The following is a 21,506-nucleotide window of genomic DNA, read 5'->3' on the forward strand; positions in this document are numbered from 1 at the left end:
CGGGACACCTGACTTTTTTACACATATGTTCTTCTTTTCCAAACCTTCACCACAAAAGTAAAGGTACACAATTGTATTTGGAGCATGACATTTTCCCTTCACCTGAACTAGAAGACCAAACCACTAATATAAGAGCGAACGGAACGTTCAAGAAGTGAGCACTGACGGTGAGGCGTCCACCAACGTTATAACACACGCTTTTCCTGAGAAAGAGGTTCATCGTGTTCCTTTATTAAAAAGAAAAAAAGTCTGTGTAAATAAAGCGGCTCAGCGGCAGCTACTCTATTTTCGTCAGAGCAGAACCGGGCGCTATTTCTGTGTCCTGCAAGAACACAGTATGAAGCATGGCACAGCTCCGTTCCACACCACAGCAGTGTGTTCCAGCCAAGATGGCTGGGTGCGAAGCCAAAAGGAAGAATTTTCACACTGCTGTGGGACGGCTCCGCCCATTTTCGATTTCCCGAACTCGCCAGCACGTGCCTTTTATGTTAAAACAGTACCACGGCCAGCAACTAGCATGCCTGGGAAAGTCCTTCAGTCTAGGAAACTGGGAAATATCATTGTTTTTTATATGATGGTTAGACTTGGATTTTGATTGGCTGGAAGTTCAGGTGGTGTCTTTTTTTCATAGTACGCTAATTTGGTGCTAATTTGCTTTTGTTTGTTTGTTTGTTTGTTTTTTTTGCTAGACTTGAGTTTTTGCTATCTCAAAAATGTACAGTCACTGTGAACTTGAAGCGGGACAGAAAATGCTGAACTAAAAACGAACAAACAAATAAATCATTAATTAATCAAATCGAAACGCTGTTTTCTTTTAGCTTCAGAAATAAGATGCGATTCACACTTTCAAAATTTGGTCAGTCTGAATGCTGGATTGTGATCGGCTGGAAGTTAAGAAGGTTACAAACCATTGAAATCATCCATAGTATCATCTGGATCCAGTTCCATCCAGAGTGAAGCAGGAATTGGAGATGTTTTGATGGAGTATTTCTGCATGTGGTGGAACTACTATGGTGAATACGATGCTTTTCATCAACGGCTCAAGATGAATTTGGAGACAAAAATGAGAAATAAAAAGAAGAAAAAGCACCAGGAGATAACTCCAACAGCTTAATTGTTGGCAGAGATGCAGCACTACTGTCTATCTCATGGTTTAAATGTAATCTGACGGCACTACTTTATCTCTGGGTGCGATTCGGAGCAGCAACTTTCGAGATGTAACGAGCTTGAACTGGTCATGGGTAGTGAGCATGATATAAGTGAAAAATCCACGGCTAGGAATCGTTTTAACGCTTCACCTTGGGCTGTTGTAACCTGAAGGAAGTGTGTATGATTCATGAAGATGCTCAAAAAAGTCAGACACTGTACAGAGTTGTTGAACAGAAGGTATTTGTGCCAGGCGTTGCCATGGACACTGAACTCTCGTTAAACACAATCGGATTTCCATCCTGAACAGACCTTTATTAGGGAGAAAAAGGTACCAGATGATATAAATAGCACTTCTGTCTAGAAACTTTCTTTCAATGTATGGTGTGTGTGTGTGTGTGTGTGTGTGTGTGTGTGTGTGTGTGACTCAGCATACCAAGTATAGCCTGTGGGAGAAGGCATAAGGTCTGCTGCTTTATACACACACACACACACACACACACACACACACACACACACACACACACACACACACACACACACACATGCACATATATATCTTGTGAATCATCTCCAGTTTGCTCTGCTGTAAATTCAGGTCCTGTTACTGTCCAAAAGACGTCCTCCTGTAGAAGAAAAAAATATTTACCCCCCCTACATTTAGTCTCCATACAATATAATATTATATATTATAATAATATAATGTAATATAATACATTATAATATAATATAATATAGTAAAGTATAATTGAATGTTTTTAGTTTTTTGCACCACTCTGTGTAAACATAACCCACAAGCAAACTCCATTACTTTTCGAATCTAGAAACTACCAGAAATACGGTTGTAGGAGGATCTCAGTGTGTCATCATGGTGTCTGTCTTTTAATTCCTACTCTCCACACTCTCTCTCTCTCTCTCTCTCTCTCTCTCTCTCTCTCTCTCTCTCTCTCTCCACAGGGGGCGTTAGTGAGCGCTTTAGCTGACGACAGCATTCACTTATGGAACCTCCGTCAGAAGAGACCAGCCGTGCTGCACTCGCTCAAGTTCAACCGGGAGAGGTGAGTCGAGCCACTTCACGTTTCTAAGACCTTCAGTGAATCCACTTGTTCTTGCTGATGATGAAGATGAAGATGATGATGATGATGAAGATGATGATGATGATATCAGGCAGATGTCATTTCCGCTCGATCCTGATTGCTCCTGACTTGTCATAAACAAAGCGAGAACCTAAGGGTGGATCGTATGTTCTGCTGAGCAGCTGCACACACACACACACACACACACACACACACACACAGTAAATGAAAGTGTGAGTTTGTCTTTCTCTCTCATAATCAGTGTCTCTCTTTTTTACTCTCACTGTCTTACTTTTTTGCACTCGATTTTTCTCTTTCTATTTTCTCTCTCTCTCTCTCTCTCTCTCTCTCTCTCTCTCTCTCTCTCTGTCCTCTTTCTTATCTGCACACACTCACACTCTCTTGCCACCTTTTTCTCTTTCACAAATACACACAAACACACAGACACACACACTATGTAATGGAGACGATCTAGCAGAGACATACACTCCCTCCCTCCCTCCACCTTTCCCCTCCCTCCCTCCCTCCCTCCTTCCACCTTTCTGACAGGCCCCCAGAGTAAAGGGTTAAACGTCTTGTGCTTTGTTGATTTAAGTTGAAAGGAACCGAGTCTTCACTTCTCATCAGCCTCCTGCGTGCTGAAGACACTGACAGCTCGCCAACAGCGGCTTTTAGGGCTGAACAAGTTTCTGCCATTTCTCAACATCCGTGTGTGTGTGTGTGTGTGTGTGTCCTGTGTGTCCTGTGTGTGACATTTGCCAAGTTTTTTTTTTCCCCTCACGCCTGGGGAGATGATGGAGGGATTGGTGGAGCATGCGAGGATGAAAAGAGTACACAAGGTCTCTGAGGGAAAATTCAGTCAGAACCGTGTAGTCATTAAAAAAGCAGAATCTGAGGGCCAAGTAGTTTTTTTTTTTTCTCTCTTCTCCAAATGAAGCCTGGAGGATCTGCATCTTGATTCGGTTCTAAAAATAATACGAGAACGTAGATAGAAAAACAACATTCGTTCCAACGCATCGGTCCATCAATTCGTCTCCGAGCGCTAATCCGTGACCTGGAGGCGTTCCGCCACTCCGGGACAAAGTTAGAGGGAAGAACTTGAGAAGAACCACATGCCTACATCTCCGAAAAGCTCTGTATGTTCACTACAGGGCCAATTTCTCCGTACTTTTCCAGCCATATGCAGTTTTTATCCTCCTATATATACAGAATATATATATATATTTGAGGTGGTATCAAAAAGTTTCGAGACTCCCTCCTTTTACAAGAAAGTATTTTATTTATCTACATTTCCACATTATACCCTTCAAAAATGTCCCCTTGCACAGCACTCAGCGCTCCCTGCGTTCTTCTGGAACGTGTCCTGGAAGTCTTCATTTCGAAGCGTGTCGAGCACCTTCTGGGATTCGCGCCGGATCTCCGCAACGGTGTCACAGATCTTCATTTTCGGGAACATGGAGAAGCTCTTTAAGAGCCTGGCGAGTAGGGTGGGTGCGGAAATGAGATTGTGTTGTTTTTCGGGGAGAGAATCCATGTGTGGGTATTTTTTTTAAATTTTATTATTTGTTTTAAACACACACTTATGAAGGTCAGTGCTCCCTGTGACTGTGCGTGCAACCTCGTGCTGCCATCTGTTGGCGTGTTACGGAACTAGTCTAGAAACCTTGTGATCGTACACTGTAAACACACATGCTCATATACTCAATTCCAGATATTCCAGATTTAAAAAATCTCCCGCTTCGTGACCAGTTTTCTGTCATTCCTTATCTCTGATTGCAACCTTTTTATAAGATATTCAGCATGATGTTCCGTTCTCAGGTTTGTTCCACCACAATCTTTGTTTTCTCCTCCTTCATGGATTTAAAGTTGAGTTTAGCTGACAAGTAATACACAGACTAGTCTTTCACTTCGATTTCTAAACAAGCATTCGGGTGTTTGGAGATACAATACAAGAGGGTTTTGTGTGTGTGTGTGTGTGTGTGTGTGTGTGTGTGTGTGTGTGTGTGTGTGTGTGTGTGTGTCGGCAGGTCAGAAGCTCGGTAAAGAGCAAGCCAAATGTCAGGAGTGCAGGGAACCCAGAAGCCATGCTAATACACTCCTTCAGAGCAGCATCACACTACAGCATCTGCGCCACTTCAGCAAGCCTGGTGTGTGTGTGTGTGTGTGTGTGTGTGTGTGTGTGTGTGTGTGTGTGTGTGTGTGTGTGGAAAGATTTCCACTGAGATCACGTTTCATCTGAGAGCGCAGGAATAAAAGAGGGAAAAGAGATGATCGGCATGTTTTTTTTTGGTGCAGTGAGCAGTAAAAGCGAAGTCTTACATGCTCAAGTGACCTTGAAAGTCGACCTTAAGGTCAAATGTTACGTCTGAGGTTTTCATAGATTGTGATTGTAGTACGGACATTTTGCTTGTGATCGTTCGAACGTGGACTCCTTACAATTGTTTAGAAGTCAAAAATGACTTTCGTGTGTGTGTGTGTGTGTGTGTGTGTTCTTCATGATATATTGCTAGCATTAATGCTAGACGTTACCCACCGGGAGCGTAACTGCCATGCAGTGCACGGTGAAATGAGACAACGTTTCTCCAGAACCCTGGTGCTGCATAAAACAACATAGAGCTACATCACACAACATAGAGCTACATAACAGAACATTGAGCCAAATCACACAATATAGAGCTACGTAACAGAACATAGAGCCACATCACACAACATAGAGCTACATTAAAGAACATAGAGCTACAGCACACAACATAGAGCTACATTACAATACATAGAGCTACATTACAATATATAGAGCTACATTACACAACAGAGCTACATCACACAACATAGAGCTACATTACACAACATAGAGCTACATTACAATACATAGAGCTACATCATAGCTACATCACACAACATAGAGCTACATCACACAACATAGAGCTACAGAACACAGAGCTACATAAAGCTAAATAGAGCTACATAACAGAACAAAGAGCTACATACAGCTACATAACAGAACATGGAGCTACACAAAGCTACATAGAGCTACATAACGAAACTCAGAGCTACATAACAGACACCAGTGAACCTGCTGTATAACGTGTGAACTGTATACTAGAGTGTGTTTGTAAATATAAACACAAGTGTTAACAAAGTTTGTGCAAAATAGCAGCGATCAAGTAGATGCACAAAAACATCATGTAAACATTTATAATATAGTTATAATAAAATAATAACATAATATGGGTGGTGCTGAAAACATGCATGTGTGTGAATTGAAAGTGTTTGAGTTCAGATTTGTAGCAGTGCAGTGTGAGTGTGTGTGTGTGTGTGTGTGAGTGTGTGTGAGTGTGTGTGAGTGTGTGTGAGTGTGTGTGAGTGTGTGTGTGTGTGTGTGAGAGTGTGTGTGTGTGTGAGAGAGAGAGTTTCAATTCCAGTTCAGTTCTGTGAGTTGAGGATCCCGATGGCTTGAGGGAAAAAACTGTTGCAGAGTCTGGATGTAAGGCCCGAATGCACACACAGAGTGCTGTGTGTGTGAGGAGTGTGTGTGAGGAGTGTGTGTGAAGAGTGTGTGTAAAGAGTGTGTGTGAGAAGTGGGTGGGGTCGTCCACAATGCTGTTGGCTTTGCGGATGCAGCGTGAGGTGTAAATGACTCAGATGATCATCTTGGCTGTCCTCACTATCCTCTGTAGGGTCGAGCAGTTCCCAAACCAGGCAGTGATGCAGCTGCTCAGGATGCTCTCGATTGTCCCTCTGTAGAACATGGTGAGGATGGGGGCAGGGAGATGGGCTTTCCTCAGCCTTCTCAGGATATAAAGATGCTGCAGGGTTTTCCTGGTGATGGAGCTGGTGTTGAGTGACCAGGTGAAGAAGGAATTTGATGAGCTTGACAATCTCCACGGAGGGTCCATTGATGATCAGTGGAGAATGTTTTGTTCACGTTCAAAAACAGGTTGTTGGTCTACACCAGGCTGTTAGTTGTTACACCTCCTCTATGTATGCTGATGAGACCTACAAAGGTCATGCCATGGGTGAATTTAATGATGTGATTTGAGCTGTGCATTGCTGCACAGTCGTGAGTCAGCAGAGTGAACAGCAGTGGGCTGAGCACACAGCCCTGAGGGGCCCCAGTGCTTGGTGTGTTGGTGCTGGAGATTCTGTTTCTGATCCGGACTGGCTGAAGTCTTCCAGTCAGGAAGTTCAGGATCCAGCATGGGGTCCATTGAGGGTGATGATAGTCATTGAGGCGGGAGTCTGTAGACTTCTACAGACTACAACATTGTGACAAGGAAAGCGACGTTATTGATCTCGCATCCATTTCACCCCGTCGTTATTTACACCATCTCTCGTTTATTTGTTTACTTGTTTGTTTGTTTGTTTGGTCCAGACCTCGGGTTGCGTAATCCCCTTTCAAAGCCTTATGCTTTTTTTCTTTCTTTCTTTTTTTTTTTTAAATGTCCTCATGGGAAATCTAGTTCTTAACCACAGCACTTCATCAACAGGAAAAAGATGGAGGGAGAGAGGGAAAGAGGGATAGATATTGAGAGAGTGATAGAAAGATAGAATGAGAGAGATTAGCGTGAAAGATCAGATCTGCACAACGTCTCTGAAGATTTCCTGTTTCTCTTTCTCTCTCTCTCTCTCTCTCTCTCTCTCTCTCTCTGTCTCTGTCTCTGTCTCTCTCTCACTCACACTCACACACACACACACACACACACACACACACACACACACACACACACACACACACACACACACACACACACAGTCTCTCTCTCTCTCTTTTACAGGCTATCTCTTTTTCTTTATCTGTCTCTTTCACATTCTACCTCTTTTCTCTCTCTCACTCTCTCTCTCTCTCTCTCTCTCTCTCTCTCTCTCTCTCCCCTTTAATACCCTCTCTGTTTCTTTCTCTTTCTCTCATTTATACACACACACACACACACACACACACACCCTCTCTCTCTCTCTCTCTCTCTCTCTCTCTCTCTTTCTGTGCTTATCAGAGAAATAGCAGGAGGTTCTAACAGTCCAGCTTGTAGGTTGTTTTGTGAAATGTTGAATTGTGTGTGTGTGTGTGTGTGTGTGTGTGTGTGTGAGAAATAAGGAGTCTGACAGGTACAAAGTGTGTTGAGTGTGAGGATGCTGCGTCTCTCAACTCACGCGTCCATGGATTTATGCCTGATCTTGCAGAAGTGTGTGTGTATGTGTGTGTGTGTGTGTGTGTGTGTGTGTTGCATTCTAGTCCATTCATATCTATAAACATTGACCTTCTAATGCGTTTGAAATCAGCTTTGGATGAAGAAGAAGAGCTCGGTGATGGTGATGATGATGGTGTTGATGGTGATAGTGCTGGTGGTTATGATGATGATGATGATGATAATTATGGTGACTGTGATGACTGTGATGATGGTGTTGATGGTGATAGTGCTGGTGGTTATGATGATAATGATGATGATAATTATGGTGACTGTGATGATGACGGTGATGATGATGATGATAATCGTGATTATGATGGTGTTGATGGTGATGATGATGATGATGATGATGCATTTTCTGTTTATCAGTAACTTTCTTTTTTTTTGTTTGTTTGTTTGTTTGTTTATTGTTTACCCCCTGCAGGATAACGTTTTGTCACCTGCCTTTCCAAAGTAAGTGGTTGTACGTCGGCACAGAACGAGGAAACATCCACATCGTAAATGTGGAGTCCTTCACGCTCTCAGGATACACCATCATGTGGAACAAAGCCATTGAACTGTGAGTTTCACACACACACACACACACACACACACACACACACACACACACACACACATATCAATCTATCAATCTTTCCCTGTCTTTTTCTGTGTGTTTGTTACTCTGTCTCATTCTGTCTCAGTTTCCTTCTATCTCTTTTTCTTTGTCTCAGTCTGTGTCTTTGACTCTCATTGTCTATTTCTTTCTCATTCTGTCTCTCTTATTCTCAGTCTCGATCTCTGTCTTTGTCTCATTCTCTCTCTCTTATTCTCTGTCTCATTCTGTCTTTGTGTCATTTAACTGTGTCTCATTCTCTGTCTCCATATCAATCCCTATTTAGTCTGTTTCTTTTTCTTTGTCTCATTCTGTCTCATTTGATTTCTATACCTGTGTCTCACTCTAATCTCATTCTATCTTTGTCTCATTCTCTGTCTCATTCTGTCTCTGTTTCATTCTTTGTCTCTTTTTGTTTCTTCATTTCCTTCTCCATCTCTTTGTGTCTCCATGTACATCGTTACTTGTTACCCGCTCGTTATAATCGATGCGCTCCAGAGCCGACGCTCGCTCACGCCCGAACACTCTCGCAGGCGAGTGGATCATCTCACCCTTTCATTACAGTCGTCTTATCATTTCCGAGCAGATGCTTTTATTCTGCTTTAATGCTGCCGGAGATGCTGCCAGGATAAACTTTACCCCGTCAGAGCTCTGGGTCTTAATACTGACCTGATATACATGAGTGATTAACTGGGATTAATTCAACAACAAATGATAGATAGAGAAATAGACAGGCAGACGGACGGGCGGACGGACGGACGGACGGACGGACGGACGGACGGATGGACGGACGGGTGGGTGGAAGGACAGACAGACAGACAGACAGACAGACAGACAGACAGACAGACAGACAGACAGGAAGAAGACAGGCAAAGAGAGAGAGAGAGAGAGAGAGAGAGAGAGAGAGAGATGAAAGACAGGAGGTGTAAAGTGAAAGTGAGCAGTGCGTGGGGTTTTTGTGATCCCACCCGAAAACCCAGTAAGAGTGGAAATGAGAGAACGAGTGTGTTCAGCCCATCTTGCTCTTGTTGCCATGGTGATCTGCAATCGGAGATCGGTCACTCCTCCTAAAGTAGGGGTTTCAGAGCGAGGGAGGGAACAGCTGCCCAAATTAGGACGGAGCCAAACTAAAGAACACAGTGCTGCCATCCACACCATTAATCTGTCCATCTGTCCACCACACACACACACACACACACACACACACACACACACACACACACACATACACACACTACATCTATCTATCTATCTATCTATCTATCTATCTATCTATCTATCTATCTATCTATCTATCTATCTATCTATCTATCTATCTATCTATCTATCTATCGACCTTTCTAACTTCCATACAGTTTTTTCTTCTTCGTAATTGTGGAATAAAAGTGAAATCTCAGGTTGTTGGTGTCGGGGTGAATTTGCTCTCTCGTGTCAGACGCGTCTCAGTTCTCAGCAGCGAGATGGAGGACATGAAGAAAAGTAGTCTGAGATTGAAAAATGACAGACCTTTTCCTTTTTTGACTCCGGCTGTCAGTCAGTTCATCCTGATCAGACGAACAGCTGGGAGGAAAAGAGAGATAAAAATAATAATAATAATAATCTAATTGGAGCTTCTGAACACCTGAGTTCAGGATATAAATATAAAATATATATGAAATGGATGTTAAATAAAAAAATAACATTCAATTAATGCGTTAATAAATGAACATATTGATAAATATATAATTTAATTAATACCGAATTATAATATATTGAAAAAGATAAAATAATTAAATAGATAAGCTGATTATAAATAGAAAATAGTGAAGAAATAAAATGTATTATACTAAAATATATAAATAAAAATTTAATAAATAAAATAAAAAAATAAAAAATAATATATAAACAAATACAATACAAATTTGATTTAAGTAAAAAAAAATCTGAAATAATAATGATATAAATCTTAATATGATAAATAAATGAAGATGAAATTAAATAAATATTCAAATAAATAAATAAATAAATAAATAAATAAATAAATAAATATAAATATATATACAGTGTATATATATAAAATTACAGATACAAAATGTGGATTTAGATGTGCAGCGCATGGCAACCATATTATCTCTTATTGAATATTATAGGGGTTTTTTTATGTCACGTTTGTGCCTCTTTTCTCAAAATCTTTTGTTTTTTTTCAGGTCCTCCAAGGCCCACCCTGGTCCTGTAGTCCATATAAGTGATAATCCCATGGATGAAGGCAAGGTAGGTCTTTCTCCGGAGCACAAAATGTCCCCATGTTACTATTTTGTAATATATAATAATAAATGTAATTATGAAAGAAAACATTTTTTTGTCTTTGATAAACCAGATTCCAGGAACTATAATAAGCTCACGTTTACAAGGAAACGTTCGAAACATTCCGTGCACTTTCACGTTTTTTTTAAATAAAATGTCTAGATGTTCACCTTTGTGACTTTATTTTATTTGTGTGTTGTCGCCATGGCAACAAGCGGCAATTTGTATGTTATGAAGCTTTGCATCCATCCCTCGTAACTTGTAGCACCACTGTGATAGCCTGATGCGATCTGATCACTATTTTACTATTTTTCTAACTTTTTACTTTCACTTATTACATTTTTGAAACAAATATCTGTACTTTCTACTTCTTACATTTTCAAAAACAGAATCGTTACTTTAGTTCGAATCTATTTGGTCACATGATCAATATTTGATCCGTTTTCAACCCATCAACCTGTTTCCTGTCATTGAGCCACTTTTTTTTCAATTTACCGCTGGTGTATCATTTCCCGTCTCACACACCTCACACGTAGACTAGTTCAGAAGGCAACAAGAAGTCTGGGGTTAACGTGGATGAGACAGAGGGAGTCAGTGATGGAAACATGACTGAGAAGAGACACATTCCTGATCACCTAATCATCATCATCTTTTCTCTGCTTGTAGATCTACATGGTGGATCTTCAGTTTGGATACATTCATTAGGGAACAACATTAGAAATTCTTTGTATTAATATATTGATATGATGTGAGGTTCAGTTACCAGCGTGACAAACATCTGTTCAACATGGAGCAGGACTGCATCCAGTACCGTAATGATGTAACCAGAAAAAGTCACACTTCATTGAAATCCATGCTATGGGGCATTAAATCTAAAAAAGAACACACACAAATGTAATCCTATTAGACGGCGATAAATATTAGTTAATCTAATATTAGATCCCACCAGAGTCTCCGTCCCACACGTGTTATGGCTTTGAGAGGAGCTCATGGGGTCATGAATTTAATTGATTAAAAAAATTAATTAACATAAATAAATAAAGACTATTTGCACAACAACTCCACCCACACATGCTTTTTCTACATAAAGTTTTCTCCAGACATGTTCTCTTGTGAACTACAAGATCAAAAACTTGTTAAAGCAGGACACAAAGTGCACAAATCCAGCTCCATGAAGATCTGCTTTCCATGGGTTTGATGGATGTGAAAGATTTTGAATGGCCTCACCTCCATCAGTGGCGGAGTGGAGCTTATTATAACAGCAAATAGAGACTAAATGTGGAATTGGATGTTAAAAAAGGAGCATATACAGTAGCCATCTGATGCTGAGGTGTCCAGAAAGTTTAATTTATACAAGCCTTACTGTGTAGAACTTCTAGTTCATATTGTATGTCATTGTAGAAATAGAAAGACAACTAAACGACAGTCCTGAATCATAAAAATGTGCTAAAAGAAATGAATATATGAATTATATTAATAAATATTAAGGAAAATAAAAAAAAAGCATTCGAACTAAAACAAAAAGTAACACTGCTAATTTATTAAACATGCCAAATGAATAAAAAAAAGACTTTTCAAATAAGCAGCACATAACATCAGTAAGTCGCCTTTAGAGGCCGCTGTCGTACTTTATAATGAAGAACTTTCTTTCGGCTTCTCCCGTTAGGGGTCGCCACAGCGGATCCTCCGCACATTTGATTTGGCACATGTTTTTATGCTGGATGCCCTTCCTAACGCAACCCTCCCCAATTCATCCGGGCTTGGGACCGGCACTGAGAGTGGCTGGGGATGGTTCCCTGACCGGGAATCGAACCCGGGTCGCAGCGGTGGGAGCACTGCGTCTTAACCACTAGACCACCAGGGGACCTGTCGTACTTTATAATGCAACCCGGAAAAACTATCGGTATGGATTTTTGCCGGTATCGGTGCCAATTAATCGGCAAAACTGCTAAATCGCTCGACCTCTGATCCTGTAACGACTCACACCTACACCATTTACAGTCATCCACAGTTCAATCAAAGTTTTTTTTCTCATTTTTAACCTCTGGATTTGATTGATTGGTGCAGATATTTATTATTGTCTCTTGACTCCTTTCCTTCTGTCTCTCTGTGTGTTTGTGTTTCAGCTCATAATAGGATTCGAGTCTGGCATCGTGGTGCTGTGGGACTTGAAGTCGAAGAAGGCCGACTACCGCTATACTTATGACGAGGTCAGTGCGAGCTTCCTCCTACCACTTTGTCTCCGGGGGGTCCGCGAGATGCGCTGGCGTGACTTGAAATCGTAAAGCGAAGAAATCAAATATTCATAAAGGAATTTGCCGATAAAAACATGGGAGAGAGGCTTCCAGGGGGTTTAATCTTCAGGAGACGGCCTTCACAGAAAAGCCTATATATAGATTTCATTGGTTTCAAAAGTGCTAGAAAAAAGGAGGTGTCATCAAAGATGGTGGTTGAACCACTGATCAGAAGCTCCTGAGTTTAAATCACCAAGCTGGGCCCCTAAACATGGCCCCTAAATCTCATTTTGTGGATATAAGTTTGTGGGCACCTGACCTTAAGATTGACCTTCTATTTAAATATCGCATCCCCCTTCTCCCAGTCTCCATTTGCTCTTATAATGAGCACCACTCATCTGGGAAGATGTTTGTCTAGATCCGGTGGAGACTTTTTAAGATTTCATTCAGCCCCTTAGGAAAGTCTGGTAGTGATGTAGGTGAGGAGGAGGTGAGGAGACCTGGAATGGGGTTCCAATTTATCCCAAAAGGAGTTTAGGTTTATGGTCTATAGTAGGCCACTGAGGATCTTCCACACACACATCCATCCCAGGGAAAGCAGATCTTCATGGAAATCTTCTGGTTTTGGGGGAGAACCAGATACGGTTTTGACAAACCAGGAGTCCAAATTACCAGACAGGATAGTGTAATCAGGATAAATGGCGTCTGTCAAACGGGCGTAAACAGAAGTCGCTTGTACTTCATGAGACATTATTAGCGCACGTCTCAGAAAAGAGTCTGAAGTGCTGCTTCAGTTGGAACACATCTGATGACCTTTGTCAACAGCGGCAGTCAGCTCACATCAATCATGACATGCTACATGTTGAGCCTACGGCGGAGCACAGCACAAGGGAATCTAACACTCACACAAAGAGTCAAATCTCATCCATCTTTCTTCCTCTCTCTCTTTCCGGTGTCTCCTTTCTGTCTCCTTTCAGCGCTGTCTCTGTCTCGCTCATGCAGACTTTCTATATCCTTTCAGTTGTATAGGTTATTCTGTATAAGCTAGTGTGTGCAGGTTCTTTCTCTGGAGCTTCATTGATGGACATAAACCAACTCCTCGAAAGGTCAAACTCCTTGAAGCCACTCAGATGACGTTTGGTGGTGGTGGTGGTAAAATAAGTATGTAGGCAGTGGTGAACAGTAAGGAACTGAATGTCATTTGTTACTTGTTAAGTAGTTTTTTTTGTAGTTTTTAGTGTTTGGGGAGACTTTAATATTTAATTTCACTACATTTAATTGATATCAACAGTGGAGGGCCATCAGGGTCAAAAGACATTGTCTAGCAGGCTATACTATCAGAATCCCTGACTTACATTTAATATATTTTTCTCCATGAATATGTACAAAATTATTCTCATATGATAAATATGAGGTAACCGAGTGTTGCCCTGATCTCTGCATCACGTTGATGGAAGGGCTTAAAGCCACTTAATGAAAGCATCTTCCAAGAATGATTCATCACGCTGCTTCCTGTCCAGCTCGCCTCCACCATCTGCTGCTGTTGCCAGAGTGTTGCATCAATACGAAACGAACCAAGACTATGGATTCAGTTGGTTTATGGTAGTAACTTTTTTGTTCATTAGAAGGTCACTGCATGCTCTTGTTCAGGATTTTGGTGGAGTTAATGGAGTTAATGCATGCAAACCTCGAGACCCTTCAGCATCATAGTGATGCACCAATGATACACCACTAACTCCGTGGTTAGCAAGGCCCTCAAACTTCAATTTCTTATTTTTTTGTGGATTCCAGACCATGACATACTGTATGTGTATCCTTTTTGAAGATCCCATTCCACATTTGGTCTCCATTTGGTCTTTTAAGAAGCTGTACACTCCTGGGAAGATGTTTTTAAAATGTTTCGGAGATTCATTCAGCCACTCAGGTACTGATGTAGGAGAGAAAGTGCGGAGGCCTGGGATGGTGCTTCAATTCATCCCAAAAATGTTCAATAGCAAGTCACTCCAAGATCTTCCACGCACAAGCCATGAAGAGCAGATCTTCATGGAGCCAGCTTTGCGCACTTTGTCATGCTGGACCAGGTTTTGGGTCTCCTAGTTCAAGAGAAGGAGAACTTTATCCTATTGTTTCTATTTTGCTCTCCATCGCTCCCTGTGGGCCATCAGGTGTGTGTGTGTGTGTGTGTGTGTTTTCATTGATTAGCTTAGGGTCCGGAAACACTGAGAGTGATTACACTACACCTCTGTTTCATTATAACAATCACTCTGTTCCACTTCTCTCTTTCTTTACATCTCTTTCTCCATCTCTCTCTCTCTCTCTCTCTCTCTCTCTCTCTCTCTTTCTCTCTCTCTCCCCCCAGCTCTCTCTCTCCATATCTATCTCTCTTCATCTCTATTTTACTTCATCTCTATTTTACTCCTACTCTCTATCTCTCGCTCTATATCTTTTATCTCTATCTCACTGCTTCTCTCTCTCTCTCTCTCTCTCTCTCTCTCTCTCTCGCTCTCTCTCTCTTTCTTTATCTCTCTGTCCATCTCTCTAAATCTCTCTCTTGCTCCCTCTTCTGCTGAGTTCTTTCTTTCTTTCTTTCTTTCTTTCTTTCTTTCTTTCTTTCTTTCTTTCTTTCTTTCTTTCTTTCTTTCTTTCTTTCTTTCTTTCTTTCTTTCTTTCTTTCTTTCTGCCTTTCTTTCTTTCTGCCTTTCTTTCTTTCTCTCTCTCTCTCTCTCTCTCTCTCTCTCTCTCTCTGATTGTTGCAGTGAGATTGAGGTTTTTTCGGGGTTGAACTGGAAGTCTGTAATCTCTCCATGTTCCAGCACTCTGCCTCTGAACTCTCCGGGGAAAACCCTGATTTCATTCTGGTTTGTTGACCTGATCCTGTGCGGAAAGAACAGATTTTCTTTTTGCAGATGAACAGCAAAGTTTATTCCAGGAGTATTTGTTATTTGTCTATTGGTGTGGCCGTATGGAGCAAAAGCTATGCTGAGGGAAGATTGTCCTCCTGAGGGTCTGAGGTCTGAAGGCTTTCTGTTGAAGCTGAAGGATGCAGAAGTTTCCTCTTTATCTGAATGCTTTTGCTTGAATCGAGGTTCAGATTAACACTGAAATCTCTCCAATATGTGCATTCTGCAAAAACTGTGGGCTTTTTTTTTCTGAAGATATTGAGGTGAGCCTGCGGAAAACCACATGTTCTCGCATCCAAAGACGTCCTACACAAGTGCGTGTACAGCATTATGGGGAGAGTTTGGAAAAGAACCACATACGGGTGAAAAAGTCTGGTGAAATGTTCACACAGAAGCACGGCGGTGGGAGCATTACTCTAAAGAGCTGTTTATAAGCATACAAGCTCAGACCTTTGCTTACCCTTTTTCCTTTAATTATCTTCTCTCTCTCTCTCTCTCTCTCTCTCTTTTTGTCTCTCTCTATTTCAGGCGATCCATTCTGTGGCCTGGCACCATGAAGGGAAGCAGTTCATCTGCAGTCACTCAGACGGCACACTGACCATATGGAATATAAAGTCCCCAGCCAAGCCTGTACAGACAATCACCCCACATGGTGAGAGACACATCTATCCATCCATTCATCCATCCATCCATCTATTCATCCATCCATCCATCTATGTCTGTCTGTCTGTCTGTCTATCTATCTATCTATCTATCTATCTATCTATCTATCTATCTATCTATCTATCTATCTATCTATCTATCTATCTATCTATCTATCTATCGCCATGTTAAAGCAAGCTGTCACATTTTATTGGTAATCACACAATGGACCATTGGTCCTTTAAATGAGGAAATTAGGCTTATAAATGATCAGACATAATCTGTCTCTCTCTCTCTCTCTCTCTCTCTCTCTCTCTCTCTCTCTCTCTCTCTCTCTCTCTCTCTCTCTCTCTCTCTCACACACACACACACACACACACACACACACACACACACACACATGCACTGTGTCACAACCTTTCACAGTCGTATAGGCGAGAGTAAAAAGATAAACTGTTTTTTTGTTGTTGTAGGAAAACAGCCCAAGGATGGAAAGAAGCCAGAGCCATGTAAACCCATTCTCAAAGTAGAGTACAAGACAACAAGGGCAGGGTAAAGTACACTACACACACGCACACACCCACACACACACACACCCACACACCACACACACACGTACAGTAGATACAGACACATATACATAAATACAACTTAAATACATAGACACATAAATATACCTATGAATACACACACACACACACACACACACACACACACATTCAAATGAATTAAATACTGGCATAGTGTTATATTGTGTTTGTATGTGTGTGTGTGTGTGTGTGTGTGTGTGTGTGTGTGTGTGTGTGCAGAGATCCCTTTATGATCCTGTCCGGTGGTCTATCGTACGACACTGTGGGTCGGCGGCCATGTTTGACTGTTATGCATGGGAAGAGCACGGCAGTGCTGGAGATGGATTATCCTATCGTAGACTTCCTCACGCTGTGTGAAACGCCATATCCTAACGGTAACCCTTCCCTCGTTTCCTAGCGGTAACCCTGCCCCCTTTTCTTAACGGTAACCCTGCCCCCGTATCCTAACGGTAACCCTGCCCCCGTATCCTAACGGTAACCCTGCTCCCGTATCCTAACAGTAACCCTGCCCCCATATCCTAACGGTTACCCTGCCCCCGTATCCTAACGGTAACCCTGCCCCCGTATCCTAACGGTAACCCTGCCCCCGTATCCTAACGGTAACCCTGCCCCCGTATCCTAACGGTAACCCTGCCTCTGCATCCTAATGGTAACCACCCTGCCCTCGTATCCTAACGGCAACCCTGCCCCTGTATCCTAACGGTAACCCTGCTCCCGTATCCTAACGGTAACCCTGCTCCCGTATCCTAACGGTAACCCTGCCCCCGTATCCTAACGGTAACCCTGCCCCGTATCCTAACCGTAACCCTGCCCCGTATCCTAACCGTAACCCTGCCCCGTATCCTAACCGTAACCCTGCCCCGTATCCTAACCGTAACCCTGCCCCCGTATCCTAACCGTAACCCTGCTCCCGTATTCTAACAGTAAACATGCCCCCTTATCCTAACGGTAACCCTGCTCCCGTATCCTAATGGTAACCCTGTTCCTCTATCCTAACGGTAACCCTGCCCCCGTATCCTAACGGTAACCCTGCCCCCGTATCCTAACGGTAACCCTGCCCCCTTATCCTAACGGTAACCCTGCCCCCGTATCCTAACAGTGACACTGCGCTAACTCTATTTTATTTATTTTTTTATTTTTTTTATACCCCTGACATTGTTGTGTATGTTTAATAATAATTTTTAAAAAGTGCTCAAATTGCAAGGCGGAGAGTAAATAAACTTTCAGTCCGTCACTTAATACATTCCTGAGGGAACTCAGATTGTAACTATGTTCCGCACATAAGAATTGCATTTGTACACGTGTGTAAAGAACTGAAAGCCCTGTTCAAATACGTCTACTGTTACACCACTAATATATATATATATATATATATATATATATATATATATATATATATATATATATATATATATATATATATATATTAATAGTGTGTTGATGGTGTGTTGTATGTACATGCATGCATGTGTGTGAGAGCGTGTATATGTATATGTGTGTCTACTCATACAGGTGTTTGTGTAAGTGTTATTGTATGTTTCTGTGTGTATGCATGTATTTGTATGTGTGTGTATGTTTATATGTATTTGTGTGTTTGTGTATACTGTACATTTGTGTATTTAGCTGTATATACTTGTAAAAGAGTTTGTGCTGAAAGTTTGACCTTTAGTTCAGATATAAAATATATCTCTATACCGTCTTTCTGTCTGCTCTGTATAGATTTTCAGGAACCTTATGCTGTAGTGGCCCTTCTAGAAAAGGATTTAGTTGTTATTGACCTCGCACAAAATGGGTATGTGGTTGTTTTTGAACATCTTTTATCATCAGATCATTAAGATGATTATCATCATCACACCAAGGACAGTAACATTACTTTTATTGACACACCGAGGACATTATCATTATTAAATCGAGGACATTTTTATTATTGACACACCAAGGACAATATTATCACACCAGGGACAAAAAGGTTTTTGTTATTGACACACCAAGGACATTCGTATTATCAACCAAAGGACACTCAAATTTTTATTGTCGACACACCAGGGACATTATTCTAATCAAACTAAGGACAGCAACATTTTTATCACTGACACACTAATGAAAATTAACATTATCTCCACACCGAGGACTTTAGGAGTAAAAATTGTTTTAACCCTGTAAGGAATGTTTTATCCTCTGCTGCTTGGGCAGGATTGCCTTCTGTCCCCTGGACAGGATACCCCTGAATTCAGCCTTTCCTCTCGATCTCTGACATAGACATTAACGTTATCAAACCCAGGATGGTAACATTTTGATTATTGACGCACTTAGGACATTATCAAAATAAGGACAGTAACATTATTGTTATTGACACAACGAGGAGAGTCACATGACCAAACAAAACAATTTTTTACTGACACACCAATGACATTCATATTTTTTTATTGCATCACCAGGGACAATTAATATAATCATTATCACATTGAGGACGTTAACAGTTATACATACACCAAGTATATGATTATTATTATTATTATTATTATTACTACCAACGAGTGCGTGTTCACGTTCTCACAGTTATCCCATCTTGAAAACCCTTACCCCATGACGATTCACGAGTCTCCAGTGACGTGTTGCGAATACGTGGCCGACTGTCCCGTGGACCTCGTTCCTGCACTTTATTCGGTCGGCTCACGCCAGAAACGTCAGGGCTACAGCAAAAAGGTGGGAACCGCACACAACACGTAGTAATGACGTACGTAGAAAACACAAAACTATCTGTGAAAAATGAACAATTAAAATAGAAATAAATAATTATAATATATATTATCAAATATATATTATAATATAATATTATAAAGTATATATATTATAATGTATTATTGTAATATATATATATATATATATATTAATAGTGTGTTGATGGTGTGTTGTATGTACATGCATGCATGTGTGTGAGAGCGTGTATATGTATATGTGTGTCTACTCATACAGGTGTTTGTGTAAGTGTTATTGTATGTTTCTGTGTGTATGCATGTATTTGTATGTGTGTGTATGTTTATATGTATTTGTGTGTTTGTATACTGTACATTTGTGTATTTAGCTGTATATACTTGTAAAAGAGTTTGTGCTGAAAGTTTGACCTTTAGTTCAGATATAAAATATATCTCTATACCGTCTTTCTGTCTGCTCTGTATAGATTTTCAGGAACCTTATGCTGTAGTGGCCCTTCTAGAAAAGGATTTAGTTGTTATTGACCTCGCACAAAATGGGTATGTGGTTGTTTTTGAACATCTTTTATCATCAGATCATTAAGATGATTATCATCATCACACCAAGGACAGTAACATTACTTTTATTGACACACCGAGGACATTATCATTATTAAATCGAGGACATTTTTATTATTGACACACCAAGGACAATATTATCACACCAGGGACAAAAAGGTTTTTGTTATTGACACACCAAGGACATTCGTATTATCAACCAAAGGACACTCAAATTTTTATTGTCGACACACCAGGGACATTATTCTAATCAAACTAAGGACAGCAACATTTTTATCACTGACACACTAATGAAAATTAACATTATCTCCACACCGAGGACTTTAGGAGTAAAAATTGTTTTAACCCTGTAAGGAATGTTTTATCCTCTGCTGCTTGGGCAGGATTGCCTTCTGTCCCCTGGACAGGATACCCTTGAATTCAGCCTTTCCTCTCGATCTCTGACATAGACATTAACGTTATCAAACCCAGGATGGTAACATTTTGATTATTGACGCACTTAGGACATTATCAAAATAAGGACAGTAACATTATTGTTATTGACACAACGAGGAGAGTCACATGACCAAACAAAAACAATTTTTTACTGACACACCAATGACATTCATATTTTTTTATTGCATCACCAGGGACAATTAATATAATCATTATCACATTGAGGACGTTAACAGTTATACATACACCAAGTATATGATTATTATTATTATTATTATTACTACCAACGAGTGCGTGTTCACGTTCTCACAGTTATCCCATCTTCGAAAACCCTTACCCCATGACGATTCACGAGTCTCCAGTGACGTGTTGCGAATACGTGGCCGACTGTCCCGTGGACCTCGTTCCTGCACTTTATTCGGTCGGCTCACGCCAGAAACGTCAGGGCTACAGCAAAAAGGTGGGAACCGCACACAACACGTAGTAATGACGTACGTAGAAAACACAAAACTATCTGTGAAAAAATGAACAATTAAAATAGAAATAAATAATTATAATATATATTATCAAATATATATTATAATATAATATTATAAAGTATATATATTATAATGTATTATTGTAATATATATATATATATATAATATATATAATATATATATATAAAAATGTTACCTATTTTACCATGCATTACTACAATATCAGGTGTGTGTGTGTGTGTGTGTGTGTGTGTGTGTGTGTGTGTGTGTGTGTGTGTGTGTGTGCGCACCCTGCCATGCAGTTCCATTCACCCAAAATGCTGCAGCTCACATTATGAAGTATTTGTTGAGACGTTCGACCGACCCCAAAGTTCACTCTTTATGCGTCGTTGTGTAGCGAGAAGAACAGATCGACTCCGACACGCTGCTCGACTTTTTCCGGTTCTTTATTCAGTGTTTTTTTCTTTTTCCTTCCCTCGATCCCTTCATCCCCCCGACTAGCTTTAGAACCTTCTCTTACACAAAAGCAGAACGATCTAAAAGCACCTACATGGTACAGGCAAACATTTGTGTACACCTGGCCATAAGCTTAAGGATCCCATTCCACACTTGTTCAATCTTCTGAAAAGATGTTCTACAAGAATTTTTGGAGATTTGTACGATTTCATTCA

At 40.8% G+C, this 21,506-nt stretch overlaps 1 protein-coding gene and 1 non-coding gene across 3 annotated transcripts in view; one reads left to right on the forward strand and one right to left on the reverse strand.

The window, feature by feature from the left end:
- Nucleotides 1–21,506, forward strand: part of stxbp5a (syntaxin binding protein 5a (tomosyn)) — a 51,355-nt gene that overhangs the window by 14,640 nt on the left and 15,209 nt on the right. For both annotated transcript variants that reach the window (XM_046873999.1, XM_046874000.1), the window contains exons 4-12: nt 2,104–2,204; nt 7,830–7,964; nt 10,187–10,250; nt 12,410–12,493; nt 15,946–16,069; nt 16,533–16,611; nt 16,869–17,023; nt 18,369–18,441; nt 20,669–20,816. In XM_046873999.1, coding sequence (XP_046729955.1) covers nt 2,104–2,204; nt 7,830–7,964; nt 10,187–10,250; nt 12,410–12,493; nt 15,946–16,069; nt 16,533–16,611; nt 16,869–17,023; nt 18,369–18,441; nt 20,669–20,816 — 963 coding nt within the window. The remainder of the gene's footprint in view (nt 1–2,103; nt 2,205–7,829; nt 7,965–10,186; nt 10,251–12,409; nt 12,494–15,945; nt 16,070–16,532; nt 16,612–16,868; nt 17,024–18,368; nt 18,442–20,668; nt 20,817–21,506) is intronic.
- Nucleotides 12,076–12,148, reverse strand: trnag-ccc. Its single transcript has one exon. It is a non-coding gene; the product is annotated as a tRNA-Gly (tRNA).

Source organism: Silurus meridionalis, chromosome 18 (genome assembly GCF_014805685.1).
Source record: "Silurus meridionalis isolate SWU-2019-XX chromosome 18, ASM1480568v1, whole genome shotgun sequence".
Classification (NCBI taxonomy): Eukaryota; Metazoa; Chordata; class Actinopteri; order Siluriformes; family Siluridae; genus Silurus; species Silurus meridionalis.